The sequence below is a fragment of the Ornithodoros turicata genome, chromosome 4, assembly GCF_037126465.1.
Source record: "Ornithodoros turicata isolate Travis chromosome 4, ASM3712646v1, whole genome shotgun sequence".
NCBI lineage: Eukaryota > Metazoa > Arthropoda > Arachnida > Ixodida > Argasidae > Ornithodoros > Ornithodoros turicata.
This window is the reverse complement of record NC_088204.1, coordinates 72792223-72813560: the sequence shown is the minus strand read 5'-3', so window position 1 is coordinate 72813560 and position 21338 is coordinate 72792223. Positions and strand designations below refer to the sequence as shown.

Below are 21338 nucleotides of genomic sequence, written 5' to 3'. Positions count from 1 at the left end.
TGCCAAGGGTCTGTGACGCGTGTGAATTTTAGCTCCAGCAAGAAGAGTATTGTAGCGGTATGTCGAAAGCCATATACGTTTGTATTGCACGTAAGTATAAATGAACCTAGTCGTTGCTGAGCCCCTCGTACGTCAGACGTCCTTATGCAAATCAGTTCCCTATCATCGGACATCACATCGAAACGACCTTTGCAGCTAGAGAATCAAGTAAGTGGTGGAAGAAATCTCACTTCACGGCTAACCTAGCAGACCCATAATTTTAATCGTGGTATGGTCATGCGAATCCCCTCATTCGCCTATATGACCTGGTCAGTTGCAGAATTTAGACAGCGACTGTGTGGTCTATATATCAGCTGGATGAGCCCTGCTCATATGAGGCATGTTCGATGTTATGTTCCAGTGCTCCTCAACCCTTCTTTACACAATAGTGCCGGGAAACCGGCTTGCCGTTGTTGGCCTCACGAATGTGGGCTATGTCACGACTGTAGCCAGGATGAGACGAGATGATACGACAACAGATGATGGAATGATGACGGCCGAAAGTTAAGATCTAGGGCAGTCACTGCCAGAGTTGATGAGAAGGCCGAGCAGTATACTCATAGCCTTCGGGCGAGGCCACATTCCTGGAGAAAGTAGACGAGGCTGCGAATTTTGGAGTGTCTTTCCGTGAAAGAGCCTCTAGGATGTATGGCATCATCCACTGTACAATACCTGCAAAGGCCAAGGTATGTCTTCCGCAACGCAGCATATGCACATGAATTCAGTAGGATGTGTACGATAGTTTCAGTTTGCTGACAACGTGTGCATTTTGCGTTGTCTATAGAGAGCCAATCTTGAATAATTGAGATTTGGTGAAAGCGCTTCTTGTTCGCAACCTGAAGGGCAGGGTTTGCGCACTGCGGGAAAGTCCTTTCAGTGGGAGATCAAGTCGATGATTTTCCAGGATGTCCTGGATCCCAGGGCGCTGCATAAGAACTATCTCATTGATGACCCATTTTCTGTCGCTGCCTTCCGGGGTTGGCAAACTAGGGCTAGTGCTGTTGTGCAGCAGAAGCAAGTTGGTCCGCTTTTTCGTTGCCACTAATGCCGACGTGGGAGGGGATCCATTACAGGGAGATGTCTCCACCGATTGTCCTGTGTTGGGCACATGACGCTCTGATACACCTTACTAGAATGCTATTGCCTGTGGGGCTCATCACCAGGATGAGAGCCTTGGTGAACAATGACGTTCACTGCATAACATGCTCCTAGCCAACCATCATGTAGAGTGATATCGTTATCTGCCCTGAATTATTAAGAACGGAGGCGTTTTCTCTCTCTCTCTTTGATAACCCGATAACCCACACCGCTCTGCATTGCCGAAGGCCTTAAAAGTATGTAAATAAATATATAAATAAATAAACTATGCGCGAGGGCGCTAACTACTGCGTGGTGCCGGACATAGGCACCGTATTAGGGGTTAGACGAAGTGTCGGCGCATCAGCCTCATCAAAGAAACAGAAAAAGGTGCAAAAAAAAAAACTGTGCGGCGTTGCTTGCGTTTACACAGAACTAGTGCAATAAGACGAAAAAAAAAGAGGTTCTCACAGTGCAAAGGTTTCCGCGTATTACACTGAGCATTCGCTCAGTACCGGAACATCGACCTTGCCTTGAAATGCGTCTCTTCTTGTAGCCGCTACGAAATATATAGTAAAAGTGCGTAGGAGGCAGCACTGTAAACGTATTTTTATTCGCGATGTATTAATTTACGCGAATCGCGCATTCAGTCGCTCCACGAAGTTATTCGCGATGTATTAATTTACGCGAATTGCGCATTCAGTCGTTCCCCGAAGTTATTCGCGGGTATTTAATTTCGCGGATCCAGGGCTGTTTCCTTTCGCGCGATAAACGTCAAGCTGCGTTGGCGAGTACAATTTTCCTCCATTTTTCAGCGGCCGCGAAATTCGCGAAAATTAATACACCGCGAATAAAAATATGTTTACAGCATTCGCTTTACAAGAAGGGATATCGTCTAAATATGTTTACAGCATTCGCTTTACAAGAAGGGATATCGGCTACGTGGTCACGGAGACATTACAGCCGTTAAGGGTAGGAATATCTTTTTACTACAGCAGGGGAAAATTCACAACATCTGCGGCATGAATTCTCTTCAGCAGAGAAAGCCATTACAACTGACGCAGCTTGTCCACTTGCACTCAGTAAAGGTTCAAGAACGGTCAGGATGATGTTATCGGTCACCCTTCTCTGCATTGCTGGTATGTGTTGACGAACTACCTCGTGAAACTTACTTTCCCGCCCGCACCCACACTTCACAAATTCTACTTCATGCATGCTTTCCGAGAATATTTTAAGAATATCAACGCTTTAATATACTTTCAGTTTCGTCAGCAGTATGTGGTAAGTACGAATGACTAATGTGTCTGTTCGTAGTTTATTCGAGCCCATTCATTAGTGTTTTAGGTGCGAGTAAAAATTTGAGTAAACAGTTCAGAAACGTAGTGCACGGAAAGATTTAAGTGAGCTCAAACGCTTCCCGAACATATGTGTTGATGTGATCGTCGTCGGAGTGCCACGTCATCAATGCGACGTGTGGAGAAAGTGATGAAGATATTGAACAGCAACGCAGTAAACTGATTCCAGTTTAAAGAACCACAGTGTAATACTTCCCAGTGTGTCTTTTAATAATTGTTATATTCATCACTGCTATGCTTCTATAACGTTCCGAATATTTGGCGGTGTACCCTTGCGTAAACCAGTTGATTAGACGATAAAGTTTGTCAACTGACGCATAATGCGTACCGGCACTACACCTTCATTTTTATAGAGAATTTAGCATAGAGGTTTCGTACGGAGATTATTACAACTCGTACTGACCAAGGCTAGCGATGCGCATGCGCAGTCAACGATCGAACGCTTGAGTTCCACGTCAGCCAGTGGGCATCAACGACTCTTCGTACCGATAAGCCGATAACGATAAGATTGCTAAAATTGCGCCCCACTTAACGCTGAGGCCCATTTTCTTGCACTTGCTCTACTACCAGAGTCACCACTGGCAACCGCTTCATAAAGCTGCATGAACCGTGGATGGACATTAATATGTGTGCAAATATTCATACTGAGACCATAAACCACACTCCAGTTCGGTGCATTTAAGGAGGTACCCAATGAAAAAAAAAATCCCAAAATCCCCAAAATAATCCCCAAATTTGCGCGGTCCTATCACAGGAAGACATCGTTTGCGGAGGCCAATACAGGAGGTCGCCACGCACTGTAGCGCTTCCTGTGAAGGAAAAAGAGGGAAAGCGCACTTCTCTTCGCGCCTCAGTCAGGAAGGACGCAAAGAATGTGTCCCTTGAAATATGACAGGCGTCGAAAAAGCCAAGACAGCGGCAGGGGGTTTGAACGACGCATCTCTCGATTGTCGCTCGAGCTCATTAACCAATTACGCTACGTGACATCTGCTTTCCGAAAAAATACGCCACATGAGCCTCATTTAACGAACGGGATACGCACTCGCTCCCATCGGCATTCTCTCCCCATTTCTTCTCTCGCAGACATCTCGTTCTCTGAGTATTGCCGTTAAGGTAACGATGTCCTTAATTCAACGTGGAGGAATCGGGCTCGTGCACATGACGTCACGTTACGTCACGCGTAGCGGTTGAGCCACGTGACACGGGAAAACACGGGAATCCGTCACAGGTGCCGTACTGCGAGCCAAATGAGGCAGCAGCACGTCTTTATATGTTAAGGTGTCATGTTAATAATATTATATTATATTATACTAATATTATATACATTATTATTATATAAACTATATTATACTAATATAATATTATATTAGTTAAGATATGCTATGTTAATACTACGTTATGCGATGATATCGTAATTGGACTCAGGGCGTGTCCTCCTACTGCGACTCCGGTGCGGCAGTACGGTGACCCGTGTCACGTGACGTCGATGCACAAGCCTCATAGTTTGCACCTGCTGTCAAAGGACCAATTTGGCCGGTGCAGTGCTTCTCTACTCGTCTTTACACCACTAATGTTCTTCTCCGTTACGCAGCCCAGCAGTACGCGGGGTTCCCGCTACCACCGGTGGGACGCCCCGAATACGATCCACGCGTCGTGCATCCATATGGACGAAGAGAGCCAGGTCGCGGGCCGGTTCTAGGAGACCCCGTTCCGTTTGAACCAGTTCGATGCGACGCAGTAGGCGGTGATGCCTGGTACCGATATAGATACTGCATCGCCATCTGTCGGGAACATGACTACATTACAGGCTTCTGCAATGGATTCGTATGCAAATGTCGCTAGATGTACAAGACCATGTATGTAATAGCTATGAGTGAAATACACATGTCTCGTACTCTTTAGGCTCATGTACGTCTTCTCTTAGTAAAACCCTCTTCAGTATGTGCCACTGTGCAGGACGATGAGACCACAGAGTGACTGACCCAAGGAGCATATCATTGCCCAATCCTTGCCCAATGTGGGTCCAATAATAATATCCAATACTGGGCCAATATTGGTCCAATATTGCCCAATATTGGCCGAGATGCTGTGCTGCTGGAGGATGCATAGATCTTCAGTGCTATGTGTGAATATTTGTTGGCTCACCGAGCTTGAAGGAAAAACGCGTGAAGAAAAAAAAAGGTGTTATTTCACGATTTTTTGCGGACGATCTATAGGACGGATTTTTGTTCTGAAAACGGCTACCGTATCAGGTGACCGAAGAGACCAGATGTTCTCATTGGCGCGACTTCGTGGCTTTCACAATTAAAAAGTTAATTAGTGAAATCCGCAAAAGTCAGGCGCCCAGTTCATATTATCTAGGTTTTGAAGGACTTCTTCGATTGGAATGCTTGCGACAAGGACTAAATTTAGATTCACTCTTACGTAGGCGTGAAGTAAATAAACGCAAACTGTTCTGTCTTTTGTACAATGACGTAAGGACTGATCAATTCAGACGTCTCATATATATAATTCAAACATAATTGCACTGATAAATTCGTTGTTAAACTGATTCCACGACCGACACTTACAAATAATCCAAAAATAGCTCACTAGTAGGGGGTCTCAGCAATTAGGTTGGTTTTGAAGTTGCAGCCTTTCCCGCCAACTACCCTGATGTATAATCTCTCCTGTAACGGACCCTTTGATGCAATCAGCAGCGCTTCAACCAAAAATAAAGAAAAATAAAAGAAAGAAAGAAAGACAATGCTCCGTCAACAAGAATGGTAGCGACAGATCTATTTAAATGTGGCAGCAACTTAGAATGAGCCCTGGCAACCTGCCAAGGATATGCGATATGTACAGAAGAGTGACGTCGAAACCAGACAGCAGGAAAATAGACGTGACTTTTCCCGCCGCGTGACTTTGTCGACAACATTCGGGCGTTGTACGCTTCGCTCGGAAGGATGGCGTTCGACAGATACCTTGTGGGCTTCTCGAAAGAGCTGGATTTTAGGCCCGTGGAATTTGTGGATCTGCACTGCAACAGGTGGTGTTGTTTGTGCAAAGCGGTTCCGCAGGTGACTCTTCTATTGGGATGCTCGCACGCGGTGTGTGAGCTCTGCTACCAGAACATTCTTTGCGGCCGCAGATGTTGTCCTCTGGACGATGTAGGCTTTGAAGAGGGTGAAGTGGCGAGGTTGACGTTTAATCCAAGGCAGCTTCAAATGCACAATATTCGGTGCTACAACTCAAAACACGGTTGTGCCTTCGTGGGAACGCCAGAACAGGTACAGTCTCACTTCTTTCACGAATGCCCCAACCACGCTGTGACGTGCACAAGGTGCAGCGCTGAAGTCCTTCGTCGGGATATTGTCGCTCATCACGCGGCAGCGTGTCAGAATGAAAGTCCGTCCACATTTTCCTCTACCGCAGTTCAGATCCCAGTTCGTGGAAGTTCGTTCGACTTGGACAAAACTGCCGTCTCACTGGGGAATGTACAAGAGAAGTTGTTCACCGTTGAGCTTCAATTGAGGGGCTATGCTGAGGAAATCGAAGGTTTTAGGGAGATCGCATTGAAGAATGAGCAACTCCTCAACAGCCTTCTCGAGAACCAGGTGCGTGTTGCTCGTGACGTTGGCAGCATGGAGAATAATATGCGGCAGCAACAACATGACCAAGCGCAACTTCCTGAACACCTAAGGCGTGCCGTCGAAATCCTGTCTGAGATAGGAATGCAGATGGAGAATTGTTCAGACGCTATCGGTCGGAACAGTGACGTCATTATTGCTAGTGTAACCGCTGTGAATGAAAATATTGCGCGAGTGAGCCAACGTGATGTCGATGTTGTCGACATGGTGCAGCAGACCCCTGGTGCGCGGGATGATGTGAAACGGATCGAAAAGAAGCTGGACACTCTGTTGCAGAGTTCACAGGTACTGACAAAATTCATGAAGGCAGACGACGATACTAAGGAAGAGCTACCACTCGTGAAGGCGATCTTCGAAACTTCAACGGAGATGTGTACCCTGGCGAAACATGCGTACGCGTTGTATTCTTTAGTGCTGCCGCAGTACACGGAAGCCTTCTTTCACGTACGGGAACTCGGGGAGCTGCTGAATGAAGCAACTTTCGAACGTTTATCAGAACGTCATTCTGCCATTTTCGTGCTTTGCAGATACTCCGTGAGGTTGCACGTTTTTCTCACCTGGGACAGCGTTGTTTCCTTGGGTTTCAGCCTTTGTCGCAGTTCAGCAGACTCGCTATTGCAGTGGCCCTTTACAATTCCCTACACCTGTAGACTCGTGCACCCAACTGTTCCGACGGAGGACATCGCGTGCGAAACTGTTCACCCTGAGACGGTCTTGAAAGGAGACGCTGACTATTACAAGTATAACAGGCCAACAACAGCTGAAAACGAAGCCGTCCATTGTAAACAGCTGAACGATCTCCGCAACCTCGGAATGCATGGCTACCTTTCTGATGATTCTCTTTGCATTGCCATTATGTTCCACCCACATATGGTGTACTAGAACCCCTGATGTGTAATGTGTAGATTTAAAACCTCACCTATGCAGGTACTCCGTGCGTGTTTATCCTGAGCACATGATGGGAGACGTCGTGGAAGTAGGAACGCGGCTGTCTCTCCTGGAATTGCTGGCTGGTCTCGCCATTGCCACATGACGACTGTTCCTAGTGGCCCCGTAGTGGATGCTACTAGTTGTTTTTCACCGATAATTCGGGTGATAAAGTTGTGTACATTTTATCAAATCGGTGTTTTGACAATAAAGTCTATCGGGACCCATTCACTCTTCCAATCACTGAAGATCGAATCGTGAGGTGTCCACGTTCTCAGCTCTGCGCCGACGTGGAGCTCAGAAAAGGAAAAGGCTTGCCTACAGATCAGTATAGAACGTCCAACGCGAAATGGAGCTCCTGCGAATTATTCCCACTTTCACGTGAATGGGGGCCTTTTTAGCGTCATCCTAGCGCACCCGACATATAAGGTATGCGGCTGGCGCAAATGATGGCAAGATGAGAGCGTTTGAGCTGTCTTAACGCAAGCACCTGGAGCTTGCTGTCCCATGAAATGTTACCCTTCGGTAACATGACACTTCGACCCTTGTTGTGCCATTTTCATTGGGAGATTTCTGCGTAGCCCAGGAATGGTTTCACTGATGGCAGCAAAAAGAGAAAGAAAAGGAAATGTTTCGCGGTTATTTCGCTCGGCATTCAACAAGAACAAAACAACGGGCTTAGTATAGTCAGAAGGTTGTTTAACATGCCACAGCTGGCGACAGGCGCGTTTTTGTTATTCAACCAGGGTAACCCGCGAGCTGGGGATGACGTAGCGTCAAGTGATCCTGGAATACACCCTTCGACGGCAGTTTTCGAACGGCTTGAGTTACTCTGCGCTGCAAGAGGATGGACGTTGAAGTTTTGAGTGATGCTTTGCGCCATATTGTCATTCAGGAAATTCTGGAAGAGAAACGGGATAAGAATGTGTTGCCGGTTTCTCTAGAATTCGGGATGAAATCTGGTGCTATTAATGCACTTAGGTGTTATCGTATGTCATGTGCGTGAGCTTGGTTTGTTACTTGCTGCGCAGCAAGCGCACTCCTCAGTAAAGGTTTCATGTACCTTGTGGTCAAGCCTGCATACCTCGAGTATTATAGTCCGACGGGGTGTAGTTAGCGGGGCCCCAGTCCCTGCAGCCCCAGTCTGCAGCCAGCAAGGGAATACACAACGTCCCCCCAAACATGCAATAAACGCTGCAGCATTCTCTTGACGAACAGGACATTAATGTGCAATTAAATGTGACTTGGGGCAAGCTGGTGCCATCGCGAGCTGTCCAACCGTTCTCGGCTGACCCGCTGGAAAGTGCAGTGCGATTGCGCAGGACGCTGCCATGGGCAACACCTGTTCTGGTGGTGTAAGCTCAGGTTACGCCATCGGGAGTTGTCGAATGCCTCCCTGCTTACCCACTGGAAACTATTGTGCCACTGCGTACAGCGGTGTCATATGGGCCCCACTTGCCCAGATCGTTTGGGCCCAGGCATTGCCATCAGGAGTTGGGCCGATTCCTGTGAATCGACACAATGAAAAATGTTTCTCCTTCGGTTACCCTGCCATTAAACGTACTACGGGCGCGAGGATCGTCTTCCGTCTGTCTGTAGGTGACGCGTGCCGGCTTTACGATCGATAGTTACTCATCGATAGTTGTTCAGCCAATATATGCAGGAGGTGGTGGTGATGAAAGCGCTCGCGGTTGTCGGCCTCACAGAGGTGGGCAAAGTCACGACTGACGCCCTAGGGGAATGTGCGTCCTGGGCCGACTTCTAAGGGAACTGGGCCGAAAACGTCTGAGGAAAACCCAGGAAAAACCCCACACAACACAGGCCCTGCTCAGATCCTTGCGCCCGAGGAAGCGAATCCCAAGCTTTCTTCCTACAGACCAAATGGGTGTTCGGGAGAAGGAATTAACTTCTTCGCTCGTCTTCGGTGGCAAAATTACGACTGATGTCCACTGTTTAAATAACCATCGTGCTACAGGGTATAAATCTGGCACCATTCTAGATTAACACATGTGACGACTTGCTACCTCTGGGAAGCCGTAAGCACTGCACCCTTTTATTTGAGGTTGCTCGTATAGACACCTCCAGTCACGTTGAAGGTAATGTGAACGTGAGACATCTTTTCTCAACAAGAACAGGAAAACCTACGAGGGATAATTCTGAACTCGGGGCTAGCTGTCCCGTCAGCACCCGTACACTATGTATTTCATTGTCTGTTCTTGCGAACGTACGTATGAAAACGCTCTGAGAAAGCGTAGCGATCAACAACTGCAAAATCCCGGCAAAGAATTCAACGCCAGCTATTTGAAAGAAATAGCGTAGTCTGTGTACTGTGCGTCGAGGAAAACGTTAACGTTCACAACGAGTTCAAATATCCATCCAACAGTGCATGCAGACTCACGAAGTGCGGTATTGAAGTGCGGTGCAGTAGAAGAAACAAAAAGGGGTGTGTGTGTGGGGGGGGGGGGGGGATAACGTAAACAACGAGAAAAGGCCGGTCTCAATTATGGACGACACAGACACGTGAGGTTCAATTCATAAAGACAAACACAAGTATCTGCGAGTTTGATGCGCAGTATCGCTTTCAGGCAGCCCCAGACTTGAGACTCTAGCCTAGCTTATCTTTTCCGATCTGACTAGCTTAATTTCCTTCCAGAATTACGGGTTGGGATGGGTAGGAGGTAACGTTCGGTAGACGTGCGGTCTGCCTGCGAATCAAAGCGTGAAATATGGATAGATAGCAGTGTGGTTATAACCCTACAGTGAAAAACAGCCAGCGCAGGCCTAGAGTGATGAAAACGATGCATCGCTCTACAGTTGAGTCCGTCATAGTCGCATGAAAGCCATGCGAACCCTTTTTTAGATCATGACTAGTGTCTGTGAGGAAGAAGATGAACCATATAAAAAGTGTAAAATACGACCACAAATGCAAAAGATCTACTAATTGGACATTCATGTTCCTTTCAGATTTCTCTGCTCTGCTGCATTGCATTGCGGCAGATTGCTCTGTTTGATTTTGATCCAGTTTCATACGTCTGATTTGCGTCACTCACATGAGGAGTTGTGTCCTACTGCGTTAAAAACGTATACTACTGGTATGTGCACTTATTCAAGGTCAACAAAAGGAATGTTTAGTATTCCAATTAGTATTCACAATTACGTTTAAGAAGTAAAACAGCTACCCCAATGCTTTCTGCAAGGCATCAGGATTCTAAACAGTGAGGAAAGGATAAAGTCACGGAATCTGCACCCACCTAGTGGGACAGAGTTCACAGCTAGCTCCCGTCAAAGTTAACACGGGAACAAATATGGTCTCGTTCCCTAGTGCGAGTACAGCAGCCCTTGGGGCCATGACGCAATCTTAACTATATCCATACCTTAACAAAATTATTCCGTTAGTTTAACGCGATGATTTTGTTCACTTACCATTCCCCAGTGCCACCAGGGTGACTGTTATCAGGCTCGGAAATAAGAGTTATTAACTTTAACGGGAGCTGTACATTGGTTCCTCATGCGGCAGCAGTGTGCGCCAGGGTTGTATCGTATTTATTCGTAATACGGAGGAGTCCTCCGCAAAGTCTTGGGTAAGCGTCCGTTGGCAATGCGCTGCAGCCTCTTAGAAGGTGCGGTGGAAACCCCTTCACCATCGGCTAAGTATGCGTGAGCGGCCGCAGTGGACACGTTGAAGCCCTCCACCAAGCGACGATTTGTTTGAAAAGGCACTTGGTTCCACGGCGTCGATGTCGTGGTCCATCTCCTGCGCGTACGTGGACCTTTCCACGATTTTGTCGGCACATAAAAGATTAGGACGTAACAGCAACATATGCAGGTACAGCATCCAATAAGAGAAAAAAGAGAAAAAAGAAGAGCCATAGCGTTTCTTTCGCTAGCGAGAGGCTCCACGTTCACCGTGGGGAAGTACGGTTGCCCAGCGGGGTAAGGCTGTGTCATCGGGAATTGTTGTTGACTCACAGGAAATTGTTGCCTCGCTGGATAGTACTGTCCCACAGGCTGCACTTGCCCCCATGGTGTGGGACGAGTTTGTGCCATAGGAGGTTGCCCCATACCTCCGGAATAACCCGCTGGAAACTGTTGCGCGACACCGTAGGATGGTCCCACCGGTTGTGCATGACTCCAGGGTGGGGGTTGAGGCATTGCCATTGGGAATTGTTGTCTCATTCCTCCCGGCTGACTCATTGGAAGCTGTGGAGCCGTAGGTGTGGGCGGTGTTATGGGGCCCCTTTGGCCCCACTGTGGGGCTTGAAGATTCTGTTGCGGCATCGGAAGTGGTCGTCTTCTTTGTGAAGCCATCGTCCTCTGACTTGTGGGTGCCCGCTGACGTATCTGACTCTCTTCAAAGATTGGTTTCCGCACACCCTATGGACAGCTTTTGAACCTGACGAAAACCGACACGCCTCACGTCGGTAGAGAACACAGAGATACATGCGTTCTTCTTCTTCTTCTCCCCAAGAAGATGGCCGCGATCCGCAAGGGAGATTGGCCAGGGCGTTCTTCTTTTTCCTCTCAGATGGAGCAATCCACCTCTTTCCACAGCACTATACATGCGCTTCCAGTTCAAAATGTATCGGTCCGTTCCTCTTCAGAGGCCAAAGGAGAACGATGGGCATGTGAAATCTGATGTTTTTCTCTTAAATTAAGTGTCATTTATCCAGCGTTATGTGTGCACAGAAGAAGAGGAACACGAACCTTGCCCGTTACAGCAAAAAGGGCATTGTGATGCGAGGTTTGGATTTCGGTTTGGAATGGCTGCGTTTACATGAAGTATTGAATTACGTGAAGTACACAAGTCAGCTCAATTGAATAAGTCGATCTGTCGTCTGCGTGCGAAGTGGTCTATACCGACCTAGAAGATCACTCGACAGTCACTCGGCTGGGATAGATCAGGGGACAAATGTCAACTAACTCCGCCATGTAGACCACATCAGTTGACTTTTTCAGGCAGTTCCCATACGGTACTGCCAGATGCTTCGGCGGTGCAAGACGAACAGCTGGAGACCACGGAGGAGAAGTAAGGAGGCCCAACTCGGCTGCAGAATGGCGGCCAAACTGGCGGCCAAATTCCTCGAATCATTCTTGGCCGCGGCGCGGAGCTCACGTTATCTCTGGTACTAGCTACGCGAAATCTGCCGCCCGGTAATGCGCCGTTGTGTGTTTGAATACGCTACGAAGAAGCGCTCAAAAGCAGTGTTCCTTGAATAAACATGGACATTGCATCTCCAGTAACGAACTGATATTTTCTGGTCAGGCACAGTACTTTTTAAAATTATTATTATTGTAGTTTGTGCTGCCTCTTTTTCGAATCACAGGTGGAAGCTACCCCAAGGGTCGCAAAGGTTTTGCTGAAACGCCATATTTGAGGGGTATGGAAGGAATACTGACATATCTGAAGTTCTGTAATCGAAAATCGTGTGCGAACGCAATCTTTTTGGAATCGCGCGATACGCTATGTGGCTGTTGCAGAAGCTGGGGCTGAGAAAGTTTTGCGCATGTGTCAAGAAAGCAATTCGTTTGTGCGTGTGAGTGCAAGGAGGAGGTCGGGGACTAGTGACGTAGGAAACTTTTCGCGAAGCTTAACTTCGCAATCGAAACCCGCTGGTTCGCGAGGTTCGACGAACTTTCGAATTTCAATGCAGATACGCCGAGGTTCGCAAAGGCTCGCAGACCTGACATTTCTAACGAAACGTTAAAAATAGTGTGACTCATATAGGTCTTAAAATTCAAATATATGTTTGTCAAACATGTCGAATCATTGGTTTGTGCTTGTCGGTACAAGTTCACGATGAAACGAGCACCGCGCGGAGAAGGACGGAGAAAGAACGGCACCACACAGGCACTCACTATAGGCCTCCGGCGCTGAAGGAAAACAGTGGAACCGAACGTTTGCCAGGTCACCGACAGCTTTCTTGTAATTCATTGTGCATCATACAACACAGCATCCAGCGCCGGCACACCGTTTCCCCTTTTTCGTATTAGGCTCGTCACACTTTGATACGGCAGCTATCGGCCTTAGTGCAGCCCCTAGGACAGCTTCAAAATTTCTCTAAATGCCCAACCATAAACACTCGGAGAATCGAGGGACGGCGCCAAAACGTGACGACAAACTCATGTGAGAACACAGTATATATATATAGACACTATAGACTATAGACTATATATATATATATACTATATATATAGACTATAGACACAGTAAGCGGCGCCAGGGCCGTCGTCTGCTAGCTTTCTATCGAGAGTTGCAGCCTCCCTCCGCAAGGCGGACACGAAACTTTAGCTCCGGAGGCCTATAGTGAGCGCCTGTGTGGTGTCGTTCTTTCTCCGTCCTTCTCCGCGCGGCGCTCGTTTCATCGTGAACTTGTACCGAATAGCCCCAATCGACGATTTGACATGTTTGACAAACATATATTTGAATTTTAAGAGCTATATGAGTCACACTATTTTTCACGTTTCGTTAGAAATGTCAGGTCTGCGATCCTTTGCGAACCTCGGCGTATCTGCATTGAAATTCGAAAGTTCGTCTAACCTCGCGAACCAGCGGGTTTCGATAGCGAAGTTAAGCTTCGCTAAAACTTTCCTATGTCACTAGTCCCCGACCTCCTCCTTGCACTCACACGCACAAATGAATTGCTTTCTTGACACGTACGCAAAACTTTCTCAGCCCCAGCTTCTGCAACAGCCACCATATCATCATAACATAACGCGCGATTCCAAAAAGATTGCGTTTGCCGACTTTCGATTACAGAGCTTCAGATATGTCATTATTGCTTCCAAACCCCTCAAATGTGGCGTTTCAGCAAAACCTTTGCGTCCTTTGGGGTAGCTTCCAGCTGTGATTCGAAAAAGAGGCAGCACAAACTAAAATAATAATAATAATAATTAAAAAATACTGTGCCTGACCAGAAAATATCAGTTCGTTAATGGAGACACAATGTTCATGTTTATTTAAGGAACACTGCTTTTGAGCGCTTCTTCATAGCGTATTCAAACACACAACAGCGCATCCCCTGGCGGCAGATTTCGCGTAGCTAGTGCCGGATCATAGCCTCCTATATACTGATCAGTATATAGGAGGCTATGACCAGATATAACGTGAGCGCCGCGCCACGGCCAAGAATGATTCCAGGAATTTTGCCGCCAATTTTGCCGCCATTCTGCAGCCGAGTTCCGCCTCCTTACTTCTCCTCCGTGGTCTCCAGCTATTCGTCTTGCACCGCCGAAGCATCTGGCAGTACCGTATGGGAACTGCCTGAATAAGTCGACTGATGTGGTTTACATGGCGGAGTTAGTCGACATTTGTCCCCCGATCTATCCCAGCCGAGTGACTGTCGAGTGGTCTTCTAGGTCGATATAGACCACTTCGTACGCAGACGATAGATCGACTTATTCAATTGAGCTGACTTGTGTACTTCATGGAATTCAGTACTTCATGTAAACGCAGCCACTCCAAACCGAAATCCAAACTGCGCATCACAATGCCCTTTTTGCTGTAACGGGCAAGGTTCGTGTTCCTCTTCTTCTGTGCACACATAACGCTGGATAAATGGCACTTAATTTGAGAGAAAAATATCAGATTTCACGCCCATCGTTCCCCTTTGGCCTCTGAAGAGGAACTGACCGATACATTTTGAACTGAAAGCGCATGTATAGTGCTGTGGAAAGAGGTGGATCGCTTCATCTGAGAGGAAAAAGAAGAAGAACGCATGTAGCACTGTGTTCTCTACCGACGTGAGGCGTGTCGGTTTTCATCAGGTTCAAAAGCTGTCCGTAGGGTCTGCGCAAACCAATCTTGGTAGAGAGTCCGACACGTCAGCTGGCACCCACAAGTCAGAGGACGATGACTTCACAAAGAAGCCGACCACTTCCGATGGCGCAACAGAACCTTCAAGCCCCACAGTGGGGCCAAAAGGGGCCCATAACACCGCCCACACCTACGGCTCCACAGCTTCCAATGAGTCAGCCGTGAGGAATGGGACAACAATTCCCAATGCCTCAACCCTCACCCTGGAGTCATGCACAACCGGTGGGACCATCCTACGGTGTCGCGCAGCAGTTTCCAGCGGGTTATTCCGGAGGTATGGGGCAACCTCCTATGGCACAAACTCGTCCCGCATCATGGGGGCAAGTGCAGCCTGTGGGACAGTACTATCCAGCGCCGCAACAATTTCCTGTGGGTCAACAGCAATTCCCGATGACACAGCCTTACCCCGCTGGGCAACCGTACTTCCCCACGGTGAACGTAGAGCCTCTCGCTAGCGAAAGAAACGCTATGGCTCTTCTTTTTTCTCTTATTGGATGCTGTACCTGCATATGTTGCTGTTACATCCTAATCTTTTATGTGCCGGCAATATCGTGGAGAGGTCCACGTACGCGCAGGAGACGGACCACGACATGGACGCCGTGGAACCAAGTGCCTTTTCAAACAAATCGTCTCTTGGTGGAGGGCTTCAAAGTGTCCACTGCGGCCGCTCACGCATACTTAGCCGATGGTTAAGCGGTTTCCACCGCACCTTCTGAGAGGGTGCAGCGCATTACCAACGGCAGTTTACCCAAGACTTTGCAGATGACTCCTCCGTATTACGAATAAATACGTTACAACCCTGGCGCACACTGTGCTGCTGCGTGAAGAACCAATGTACAGCTCCCGTTAAAGTTAATAACACTTATTTCCGATCGTGATAAAAGTCACCCTGGTGGCACTGGGGAATGGTAAGTGAACAAAATCACCGCGTTAAACTAACGGAATAATTTTCTTAAGGTATGGATAGCTAAGATTTTGTCAAGGGCCCAAGGGCTGCTGTACTCGCACTAGGGAACGAGACCACATTTGTTCCAGTGTTGTTAACTTTGACGGGAGCTGGCTGTGAACGCTGTCACACTAGGTGGCTGCAGATTCCGTGACTTTATCCAGTCCTCACTGTTTAGAAACCTGACGCCTTGCAGAAAACATTGGGGGGGGGGGAGTTTTACTTTTTAAACTTAATTGGGAATACTAACTGGAATACTAAACATTCCTTTTGTTGACCTTGAATAAGTGTACATATCAGTAGTATACGTTTTTAACGCAGTAGGACACAAATCCTCATGTGAGTAACGCAAATCAGACTTATGAAACAGGATCAAAATCAGGAAACAGAGCAATCTGCAGCAATGCAATGCAGCAGAGAGCAGAGAAATCTGAAAAGAATATGAATGTTCATTTAGTAGATCTTTTGCATTTGTGGTCGTATTTTACACTTTTTATATGGTTCATCTTTTTCCTCACAGACACTAGTCATGATCTAAAAAAGGGTTCACATGGCTTTCACGCGACTGTGAAGGACTCAACTGTAGAGCGATGCATCGTTTTCACCACTCTAGGACTGCGCTGGCTGTTTTTCACTGTAGGGTTATAACCACACTGCTACTTATGCATATTTCACGTTTTGCTTCGCAGGCAGACCGCACGTCTACCGAACGTTACCTCCCACCCATCCCAACCCGTAATTCTGGAAGGAAATTAAGCTAGTCAGATCGGAAAAGATAAGCTAGGTCAGAGTCTCAAGTCAGGGGCTGCCTGAAAGCGATACTGCGCATCAAGCTCGCAGTTAATTGTGTTTGTCTTATTGAATCGAAGCTCACGTGTCTGTGTCGTCCATAATGCACGTTTTCAGGAATCGGTGGCGCCGCCGAACGGCAAACGCGCGAAGCGCTGGTTGGCAAGCACATGGTTTCCTTTTGCTCGTGTGTGGTTGTGCCAGTTGTGCGTCTTGGTCTCGTTAGCTTTGGTTCGTGAAGTTCATGGATCCCCCAGGAAGCAATTTCGTCTCTGGCGGGTACTCATCGGTCACCACAGGGTGGAACAAGATCAGAACCTCTTTGTGCCCAAGTAGTGACCAAATACTGCGCTACTTGCGTTCCGCGGACCTCCCATGTTCCCGACAAACGCAGAGGGGATTTCGTTTTAATACGGAAGGTTATGTTCGTCACACACTTGTGAACGAGCTGGACAGTAGCGGTAATGTGCGTCTCTTCAAGGCGGTATGTTTGCCTTCAATGAAGAAGGGGTTTTATGAAGTCTGCGCAGCCGTTGACAAGACTACTGCACTGCACTTCAATATCGCACTTCATGAGTCTGCATGCACTGTTAGATGAATATCTTAACTCGTTGTGAATGTTAACGTTTTCCTCGACGCACAGTACACAGACAGCGCTATTTCTTTCAAATGGGTGGCGTTGAATTCTTTGCTGAGATTTTGCAGTTGTTCATCGCTACGTTTTCCCAGAGCGTTTTCATAGGTACGTTTGCAAGAACAGACGCGAAATACAAGTGTACGGTCGCTGACGGGACAGCTAGCCCCGAGTTCAGAATTATCCGTCGAAGGTTTTCTTGTTCTCGTTGACAAAAGATGTCTCACATTCACATTCCCTGCAGCGTAAGCGGAGATGTCTATACGAGCAATCTCAAATAAAACGGTGCAGTGCCGATGACTTCCCAGAGGTAGCAAGTTGTCACATCTGTTAATCCAGAATGGTGCCAGATTTATACCCTCTAGCACGATGGTTATTTAAACAACGGACATCAGTCGTAATTTTCCCACCGAAGACGAGGAAAGACGACGTAAAATTCATTCTCCCGAACACCCAGTTGGTCTGTATACAAGGAAAGCTGGGGATAGGAATCCTCAGGCGCAAGGATCTGAGTAGGGCCTGCGTACATCGACTGAACAGTAAGTATCGAATAATGTTGTTGTGACTGACACGACAAACAGGTCTGGAGTGGAAGTAGCCTTTTAATGTGACGAGTGGTCCTAAAGCCAGAGCCGAACGAACTGCTTGCTTGACCCAAGGCGCGGGACGAGAATTGGCAATGGTGCTGCCACACCGTAAAGCCGCCACGGGTCACCTACAGACTGACGGAAGACGATCATCGCGCCCGTAATACGTTTAATAGCAGGATAACCAAAGGAGAAACATTTTCCAATGTGTCGATTCACAGGAATCGGCCCAACTCCTGAATGCAATGCCTGGGCCCAAACAATCTGGCCAAGTGGGACCCATATGACACCGCCCTGCGCAGTGGCACAACAGTTTCCAGTGAGTCTGCAGGGAAGCACATTCGACAACTCCCGATGGCACTGCCTCAGCTTACACCACCAGAACAGGTGTTGCCCATAGCAGCGTCCTGCGCAGTGGCACTGTACTTTCCAATGGGTCAGCCGAGAACGATTGGAAAGCTCAGGAGGGCACCAGATTGCCCCAAGTCGCATCTAATTGGTCATTCACGTCCTGTTCGTCAAGAGAATGCTGCAGCGTTTACTGCATGTTAGGGGGGAGGCTGTGTACTCCTGCAGCCTGCCTGTGAGGCTGGCTGCAGTCTGGGGCTTTCACTAACTGTTGAAATCCAGTGGCCACGCTAACTGCACCCGTCAGACTATGCTACTGAGGAATGCAGGCTTGACCACAAGGTATATATACATGAAACCTTTACTGAGGACTGCTTGTTGTGCAGCAAGTAACAAACCAAAACACACGCACAGCACACGCGATAACACCTAAGTGCATCAATAGCACCCGCTTTCCTTCCTAATCATAGAGAAAACGGCAACATATTCATGTTCCCGTTTCTCTTCCTGAATTTCCTGAATAACAATGTGGCGCAAAGCATCACTCAAAACTCCAACGTCCACCATCTTGCAGCGCAGGCCTCAACCGTTAACAGCTAACACAAGCCGTTCGAAAACTCCCGTCGAAGGTTGTCTACTCTAGGCATGTGCGCCTTCGTGCCGTGCAGGCGCCAGTAATTTTCAGTACGCCGCCGCCGACACCGTTTCGAAACCGTCGTGCCGTGAGCCTCTTCGCACGTAACTTCGGGCGCTAGAATATGCGCGCAGCCTGCTCGCGAAGTCGGATTTGGTTTTGACTGCTTGTATCAATACGCAAACTATACACATGGACTTGTTATGACTATATATTCGACTCTTACCCAAGAACACACTGTCATCCCAGGGATATCCTAAGAACATCATGCACGGACAGGAATGACATCCCGAGGAAGGTCAAATCTAATCCTTAAATCCTCCTCATCGCGTCAATGTGGCACTATTTATGGCGTACTAAGGATGTCCTCAGGCCGCCCTTGAGGACAATTCCAGGACAGAGTGAGGCACGAATCCTAGTTTCACTTTATTACCTTTTATTTATCTTATTTTTTCTTCTGCGTGCTTTTACTCATTCCATACGTCTTGGTAAACTGCCGCAATAAAGCTGGCAGCTCGTTTCTAGTGCAATCCGCAACAGACAATGAGCACAGTGGTTTAAAAAGAAAGCAGACAGGTATAAAAGACAAAGAAACAAAAAAATAGAAAATCCTGTCAGGGGCGCTATGCCCGAGAAACCCACACCGAAAGGCACTAATTTTTTTCTTTAAAGGTTTTATTCACAGCGATTACTTAGGTGTCACAGATGAAAACGAGGGTGGCATGCCTATGCCTTGAAAACGACCTTTCCCCTTGTAGTCCTTTACCTTCGGAAAGCGAAAACAGATACTATGTATTGCTCATAACATGACCCTTCATAGATTCGATTGTCCTGCTCGCTGCTACACAAAACGAAGGGTGATCTGTCCACGTTTGTTTCGATTACGCAAAGCTAGAAAATGATTTAAGTATTAGCTCTGCATCACTGTAAAGTATATGTTTCTTACTGATTTTGGTTGAGACACCCAGGTGTGTATTTTGGGAGTCAAAAGGAGTGCTACAGAACAAAGTGTTTCTGTCCTTCCCGCGAGAAATTCTCCATGCATGATAGACAGCCATTCTGTATCAAGGCAGATAATTTTACGCTAAATCATGTCCTAGGATCGGCCCAAAAACAAAACAAATGTGTTTAGGGAGTCCGAACAGGTAAACTAAAAAAGTAATATTTCTCGTCCCGCTAGCTACCCACAAGGACGGGCACAAGACGTACCTGAATGACTCTCTACAAACAGTCCGCGAGCGTCATCCTCAGGATGTTCTGGGGATACACCTCGAAGGACGAGGACACGATGACACTGTGAGGATATCCTGAGGACCGTGTGTGTTCTTGGGTTAGCGCCGCTGACGCTGCCACCGCCGGTGGTAAAAATTGGCCTCACGGCACTGCCGCCGGTCAAAGCGCCATCGGTGCACACGTTTAGGACGTTTATGATTATTCGCTCGGTGGCGCTTGGACTCATAGCGAATACAGGTTTCGGAGGCCTCCGAGCGAATAAACATAAACGCAGTAGTCTCATTCCAGGGTCACGTGACACGAAGTCATACCCAACTGGCGGGTTACCCTGGGTGAACAAAAAAAAAGAAAAGAAAAAGCGCCTGTCGCTAGCTGTATCATGTTAAACAAGCTTCTCACTATACTGCTACCGTTGTTATGTTGTTCTTGCTGAATGGCGAACGAAATTAACGCGAAACATTTTCTTTTTTCTTTTTGCTGCCTTCAGTGAAACCATTCCTGGGTTACGCAGTAACCTCCCAATGAAAATGGCACAACACATGGTACACACTCAGAAAAAAATTGTCTTAGAAAGGTGATAACATAGGTCATCATAGCGTCTCTGATAAAGGGTGTAAGAAACCCTATTCTGAAACTCTCACGTCTTGCTACCCTTTGCGCCAGCCGCTGGGATGACGCTAAAAAGCCCCCATTCACGTTAAAGTATAGCAGGAGAGGGCGAAAGAGTGCGAGAATGTGTACAGCGTGTCGGTTGGGACTGAACATGATTGCGAACCACGGAGGGACAAAGACGACACACACACGAAGGTGTCGAACGCCTCTGTGCGTGCGTGTCGTCTTTGCCCTCCTCGCGTCGTCCTCGTTCAGGGCAAAAGAGGGACTGCGACCGACCGGCAAGAAGAATGCAGCCAAATTCCAGTACAGGACGCACACATTGACGCACACGAAGGCGAAGACCTGACCGCCCGGTGCTGAATGAAGCAAGTTAGCCGGTGGTGCGGACTGCGCACGGACAGCTGTACGAAAATTATGCGGCCAGAGCCATTTCTCTTGGGAGAGATTACACCACGATTTCGGGGAATTTTTAGTTCAAGAGAAACTGAATTTCCTAAATTGAACTTGAATTTGTCATGTCAACCTCGACTTTTTTTCGCCATAAAAGGAAAAGCACATGCTAGGTTTACCCCGTTTCATTGTAAAATACGTTTACTACTAGAATGTGGTATTAGCCGGAAAAAAATGCGAAAAACGTCGTTCCTAGGCACGCATACTGTTGAAAGAAACGAAAAAAGAAAAGGTATAACGGACAATAATGCGGTAACAAAAA

The 21338-nt window shown here is 47.6% G+C and overlaps 1 protein-coding gene and 1 long non-coding RNA gene across 3 annotated transcripts in view; one reads left to right on the top strand and one right to left on the bottom strand.

Moving 5' to 3' along the window:
- The window catches only part of LOC135391856 (uncharacterized), a 231398-nt gene that overhangs the window by 55442 nt on the left and 154618 nt on the right, over positions 1–21338 (bottom strand). The gene's annotated exons all lie outside the window — the stretch shown is intronic.
- Positions 2051–4372, top strand: LOC135393464 (uncharacterized). The gene is made up of 4 exons (XM_064623891.1): positions 2051–2088; positions 2154–2255; positions 2380–2397; positions 4063–4372. The coding sequence occupies exons 2-4, from the start codon at positions 2222–2224 to the stop codon at positions 4311–4313; spliced, it is 303 nt and encodes a 100-aa protein (XP_064479961.1). The 5' UTR covers positions 2051–2088; positions 2154–2221; the 3' UTR covers positions 4314–4372.

Excerpts from the sequence above, each read along its gene's own strand:
- LOC135393464 (XM_064623891.1), top strand. The coding sequence starts at position 2,222 with ATGATGTTATCGGTCACCCTTCTCTGCATTGCTG.